This window comes from Rhinolophus ferrumequinum, chromosome 12 (genome assembly GCF_004115265.2).
Source record: "Rhinolophus ferrumequinum isolate MPI-CBG mRhiFer1 chromosome 12, mRhiFer1_v1.p, whole genome shotgun sequence".
Classification (NCBI taxonomy): domain Eukaryota; kingdom Metazoa; phylum Chordata; class Mammalia; order Chiroptera; family Rhinolophidae; genus Rhinolophus; species Rhinolophus ferrumequinum.
In genome coordinates, this window is record NC_046295.1 from 74,804,611 (window position 1) to 74,811,404 (window position 6,794).

The following is a 6,794-nucleotide window of genomic DNA, read 5'->3' on the forward strand; positions in this document are numbered from 1 at the left end:
GATAAATGAAAACATGTCTGCACAAAAACTTCACTCAAATGTTCGTAACAGTTATATTCAAACTAGCCAAAAACTAGAAACAAGCCAAATGTCCATCAACTGGATAAGCAGACTGTGGTAAAATCACCCAGTAGCATGCTCCTCAGAGATAAGAAATTAACTACAGTTACAAACAGTAGCATGGATGCATCTCAAAGGCATTTCGCCAAGTGGAAGAAGCTAGACACAAAAGACTATATAATGAATGATTCACTTGTATGACGTTCCGGAAAAGATAAAGCCAGGGTAAAAAAGATCAGTGCTTGCCAGAACCATGACTGCAAACGAACATGAGCAAATGTGTATGTGTGGGAATAATGACGGAAACGTCCTATATCATAATGGCAGCGGGTGGTTACACAACAGTGTACATTTGTCAAAAGTCATCAAACTGTATACTTAAAACTGGTGAATTTTACTATATGTAAATAATACCTCAATAAAGCTGATTTTAAAAAAGCCTGGAAGGAAAGGCCAAATAAAAATATTTAAATGAATGATAGTCGTAGCTATCATTTACTGAGTCCTTAATGTGCTTTACATTTCGTTATTTCATTGAATCTTCTCAATAAGTCATTCATTGAATCATCCAACAAAGGGATGCTGAGAACCTATTACATGTGAGGCACTGATCTGGGTACCAGGAACAGAATAGTAAAGAAAACAGACCAAAAAAACCCACAACTCTGCACTCACACAGTTTATGTACTATTAGAGGAGAGAAATACTCCTGCAAGGTAAGCACTATCATGAATTGCATTACCTCTTTTTTGCAAAAGAGCAAACAGGTTCACAGGCTAAATACGTACATTGCCCAAGAGCCCAAACCTAGTATTTGGAAGAGCTGGGATTCAAACTCTAGTCCAGGACTCGTCAACCTCAGTCAGCATCACTGACAATTTGAGCTGGAAAATTCTTCGATGTGGGAGGCTGTCCCGGATACTGCAAGTGTTTGCTGCATTCCTGGTCTCTACCCACTAGATGCCCCCATTTGTTAACAACCAAAAATGTCTCCAGACCTTGCCAAATGCCCTCTGGAAGGCAAAATCGCCCCTCATTGAGAACCACTGTTTAATCTCTAAAAACCGGCATCACAGCCTAACCTTTTAAAAACACTTTTCTCTCCACACCCGACACTGTCATGGTTCAGATCCTGAATTCAGCTCACCTAAGACCTCGTCACTAGTCAGGCTACATCCAGGCTCTATTCTCTGTCTTTTCAACAGTCACACTACTGCCAAAATTAACCTTCTAAACCTTCAGGTCCTAAAAGAAATGTCTGTGGAAACTGCCCTCACTATCAATATGCAGAATTACCAAAAACTCTTTGTAAATACACAAAGTCATTACACTGTCTCATTTCTTTGTTGTCTGTCTTCCCCGTGAATATATGAGCTTTTCCCCAGCAGGGGCCATATCTCATTCATGTCTATTATCTCTAGTATCCAGAACTAGAAAGTATTTAAATATTCTTTGAATTGAAATATAATTCAAACAAATTACATATATCATCAAAATGCTTGAATCCCTTTGCTTTAAATACATCACACACAAACAAAAAACCCAAATCATACACTGAAGCTTTAATAAATGTGAATCCTAACCAAACAAATTGGTCTTTTTCTTAGTAAGATCTGAAAAGATTCTCTAACTCATAACCCAAACTTGAGTAAGAGTCATACTTAAGTCTTCAGAATTTTCCAAAACCACACAGAGCTGGTTTCCTAGCCTTAGAATTCCTTTCAGTGTAGTAGTTTATCAAGGGCATTAAATAGTATCACATTATTTCAGACCACCCAAGCCCCACCCCTCTTGCCACCAATTCATTTATTAGTTCCTTATAGTTGTATTATGCACCCCCTCAGTACTAGGGATACAAGGATGAACTAAGACTAAGAAATAAAAGTTTTAGTGGGGAGAAAAAAAGATACAAAGAAATAATAATAGTAGGATATGAGATGTTAACTGTATTATAGTTTAGTCTGTGCTCAGGAGGTTCTCAAAAGATAAATTCAGCCCTAACTACCGTAATGTCTACCATAAAAGAATGATTTAACAAGAATCCTAAAACAAAAATCGTACTTTTAGCAACTATTTTCCAAAATGTAATAGGATATAAAGTGTAATAGTCAACAACTCTACACAGCAGGCCAATTCAAAGGGATACTTAAGGCTACATTCAACAATTAATGCATTTGAAGTGCTCACCAGGAAGTTATATCATTTGATACTGAGAATTTTTATGGCCACTGTATGCAATTGATAATAACAGTTACAAAAAATTACTGGCTACAGCCATTATATCTTTTCTCTGTGATCCATCTTTAGGGTCTTAACTGGCCACTTTGTTTTCTACGTTTAGAGCAATCCCAGAATTGCTTTCTTAGGAAAATCTTGGTCTTGCCTACAGGGCTTCTTTAGAGACATACGCTGGCTGTCCATTCAGGCCAAAATCCTGACTTGATCAGCATCTGATCTTAATCAGACGTGCACAATATGTGCCTTCATGATTCTTGACTGAGAAGCTAAGCTTACACTCATGGCTGCCTCACGGCTACCAAAACTTGGTTACAAGAAATAATTCTCCTTGGAAATTATTGGAGAATTATTTTAGGACTCATCCATTCAACAATTCAGTCAAAAGTTCTATTCTAGGTGCTGGGGAGAAGCAAGAGTGCCTGTGGCTTATCAACCCTCTTTATCTCTGAACCACGTCTAACTACCAGTGAGCTGCATACCTAAAGCACATTGCTTTGGCTCTCTGCAGGATATTCTCTGGCACTACTTGAACCTGAATTGAGAAGCATTATAAGAAGCAATCTCCAAAAATTCACTACTATATTTATCATTGGGATTTCCCGCCACGCCCCCCCACAAAACCAGTGACCCCCCCCCTTTGAAGAGCAGTGCAAGAAATTTCTCTTAGACCTAACAGTCAAAAAAGCTGTGCTTCTCTTGAACAACATGGGTCTGATTTTATAGACACTGTGATCCTGCACGGTGAGCTTTATTTTCCTCTTTGCTTTGCTCTAGGAAACTCAGAGCCATATATAGAACCCACCTTTAGGAACTTCTAGTCTACAGACTAACTCTGCCACTGGTTTAATTTTATGATTCTTCTCTCATTTCTTCATTGCCTTAATATCTTTATTTTTAATCCTTTAGATTGTATATATTTTGAAAAGAGGTGGGAAATAAAAGGCATTTGATGGTACCTAAAATTTATTGTTTACTTAATATGTGCCAGGCACTGTACTAAGCATGTATAATTTTCATTATACAGATGAGGAAAGTGGGGCTCAGAGAGTTTTATTAACATGCATATGATCTCACAACTTGTAATGGACAGAGCTAGGACTCAAATTCGGCCCAAACCATTATACCTAGGTGTATGTCCAGGCTATCAAGGGAGCAAACAAGGTAGAACAGAGGAAGGAGGAAGACGGGGTGGATGTGATGTCTGAGTTAAGGCTTAAAGGAGGGAGCCTGCCAAGGGGCAAGGTGAAAGTATTCCAAAGAAAAAGAAACAATGTGAAAAAACCCAAAGCAAAGAGAAAACATAAGTTCCAGGAACAGCAAACAGAACAGAGCTACATCCAGCAATTAATTCATCACGAAGGGTTCAGCAGAAAGTTATTTAATATTTGACATTTACTATGTCCGTTATTGAGAATTCCCATGGCCACAGAACTGAACTGTGACTGGAAAGACAGGCAGAAGTGAAATAAAGACAGTCTCTTTTTTATGATTAGGCTAAAAGTCTGAATTATGTTCAATAAGCAATGAGGAACAATAGAAAAATCTTAAGCATGAGAATTACAACATCATTCAACAATATGGTGAATGAATTAAGATTCTAGGTAGGGAACCCAGTCAGGCTACTCTAAGAGTCTGGCAATGGGGTAACGAGAGTTAAATAAGGGCTGTTAGAAACAAATACAATGCAAGTCATAGAGGTAATTTTTAATTTTCCAGTAGGTATTTGCAGAAAGTGGAAAGAATTTTAATACTTTTATTTAACACAACATATCTAAAATGTTATTTCAGCATGTAATCAATATAAAAATTAGTAATGAGAAATTTTACATTCTTTTTTTTTTTTTTTTGGTACTAACCTGAAATCTAGAGTGTTTTATACTTAAAGCACACCTCATTTTGGACATTAAGTTTTCGCTGGAAATATTTGATCTGTATTTAGATTTCATAAAATTTACATATGAACAAAGTGTATCCACATGCCCACGTTGTTCCAAACATACTGAAACATCTTCCAGTGAGTCAAGTATGTGTTTTTCAAATTTAAATTAGAGCTAATAATATTAAAAATTCATAATATTAAGAATATTAATAGTTCCTCAGTCATGCTTGACGCATTTTGAGTGCTCACCAGCCGTACTTGGCTACCCTCCTGAACAGTACAGGACTAAAGAGTGACAAACGAACTAAAGCTGTTGGCACTTCCACCATCGGCATTTCATATCTACTTACTGTTGAGGTTTTCTGAGGTTTTACTAACATCGATCACTTACAAAGTCCTTATCAGGACTGTGACAGGAGTCCCACTGGTCACATCCTCAAGGCTCTAGCTTACTTTCTCTAGGCCAGTGCCTACATCTGTGGAAAAGGAATCTCCCAATGACTGCACAGAATTGCTACCTAGCACCTGACATGTTGAATGCACTCAGAAATGTTTGCAGAATGGATATATGCTCTACTTCATTACTCAAGGAATAATTCACTTGTTCGCAGACTACTGAAGCCCTTTGTTCTATTTTCCTACGGTTCAACTGTGTATTAGACTCTATGCACAATGAAAAAAGAAAAAGCAATACGAAAACCTATTTTCAACTGTATATTTATTAGAGGCATTTATAGTATAATGGTTAAATGCTTAAGATCTGCCGTCAGACTGCCTAGATTCAATCCTGGTGCTATTATATATTAGATGCGTGATCTTGGTGAAAACTTGGCCTCTCTGTGCCTCAGTTCCCTCTTTTGCAAAACAACAGTAATGATACATACTTTCTTGGGTGCTTCGAGGATTACAGAAAATAATAGACATATAAAGTATTTGCACATAGTAGATGTTCGGTAAACAGTTTTTAAACAGAGGTGAAGATGAAATTATGGCTACAGTGAAAAACTAGGATTTCTCAATTACGTACGTCTCTTTCCCATATAATCTTAGATCACCCTTCCCCAAAAAAAGTCTTGCAGATAGTTGTATTCATTAAGAAAAGTGCTAAATAAAAAACTTAATCTATTGACAGTGTATTATTATGCACTGGCACAGGTGTAGTCAAGCAAATGGAAAAACACGAAGCAAAATAGGAAGGCATTTTGCCTTACCTGCTTTTTCGTTTTCGAGGTGGTTTCTCCACTGTGCCAGTCAGTCTGCAGAACAAACAGATAAGGTGGTAACTAAAAGTAATGTACAAAAACACGTCTCCGGGCCCTACTGTGCCAATCAACGTAGCACCTTCTAGGGCTACCGGCTGGCTAAGCCCATACCTGACCTTACAAAACGCCTTCGCTGTTTCCCCTAGTATTTACCAAGACCAAGCAATTCTGGGACTCACTGTTCCCCTAATGCCTGCTTAGCCCAAACCCTGTTCTGCCTCCTGGTCTCTCACTCCATCCTCAGCTCCTATTCGTCACAGCCGAGCTCCCCAAAAGCACCCACCACTACCTACTCATTGTCTGCCTCGTCACCCCCGCAAGCCCCGCCGGCCTTCCCTTTCCCGTGCCCACCCCCTCTAGAGCGTGCACAGCTCCTCCGAGCCCCGCCCCTCCAGGCCCCGCGCCCCCCGCATTCCACCGCCCCTACCCGGGGCGCGCGCGCCCTGCCCCTCCCGGCCCAGTGCCCCCAGCCTCGCCCCTCCGCGCCTCTTCCCTCCCGTGCCCCTCCAGCCTCCAGGATGCGATCGCCGAGCAGCCCCTTTCCCCGACGCTAGGTACTCCCGGAATCCCTCCAACCCAAACCCCCTGCCCCTCCAGTCTCTGCGCCCCGAATGCTTCACGGCCCCAAGCCGCTGCCCCTGGGCCCGCTCCAGTGCCCCATCCCCAACCCCAACCCCAACCTCGACCTCCACCCTGCCCCCGCCCCACCTGGGGGCCAGGCGACTCCGCGGCTGCTGGGGCTGCCGGGCTCCTCTGACCATCCGGCTCCTGCTCCGCCGCGGGAGCTGCTCCGGCGGCCGCAGGGCTCGCTCGGGAAGCTGAAGCGGCGGAGGCTGGGGTAGGCGGAGAGGCGGGAGAAGGGCCTCGCGCCTCTGCCAGGCTTGCGGCGGGGCCCGCCTCCACCGCGCCTCTTCTCGGCTCCCATTGGCTAGAGCACTAATGTGGCTGAAAGCCTTATGATCGATTGGACGCTCGAGCCGTCATAGCCCTCCGCCTAGAGTTTGGTTGAGACTGCAGGTGGCGGCGGAGGTGCCTTCTCTTAGGGAAGGCAGAACAGGAGACCTAAGCGCCACCGTGCGGCCGAAAGTAGAAGCTGCATGTTGGGTGCCAGACACCTGCCGGCAGGTTCTGCTCGTTCTGCGTCCGGCATCCCACACACCTGCTGGCGCCCCCCAATACTGCACCATGCCAGGACCAAAAAAGACAAGCACTGTCATTTCCCAAACTCCTCCGGCAGGTGCAACAGTGAGGCAACTCTCCAAAACGAGCTTCATTTTGAACCCCCTCGTTTGCGGTCCCTGGTTCTACATCATGCTGAATGAAATGCCCTCACAGCTCACAGATCCCCTTCATTG

The 6,794-nt window shown here is 42.6% G+C and overlaps 1 protein-coding gene across 5 annotated transcripts in view; it reads right to left on the reverse strand.

Moving 5' to 3' along the window:
• The window catches only part of SCAI (suppressor of cancer cell invasion), a 114,835-nt gene extending 108,538 nt beyond the window's left edge, over positions 1-6,297 (reverse strand). For 4 of the 5 annotated variants that reach the window (XR_004424639.1, XM_033122779.1, XM_033122777.1 and 1 more), the window contains exons 1-2: positions 6,148-6,297; positions 5,389-5,433 (exon numbers count right to left, since the gene is read on the reverse strand). Coding sequence is in view for 3 of the 5 variants with exons in the window: in XM_033122779.1 (XP_032978670.1) it covers positions 5,389-5,433; positions 6,148-6,200 (98 nt within the window). In the remaining 2 variants the exon portion in view is untranslated. Of the gene's footprint in view, positions 1-5,388; positions 5,434-6,147 lie in introns of those variants that run through there. The other variant, XM_033122778.1, reaches the window with a different exon arrangement.
• Between the last annotated feature and the right edge of the window lie 497 nt (positions 6,298-6,794).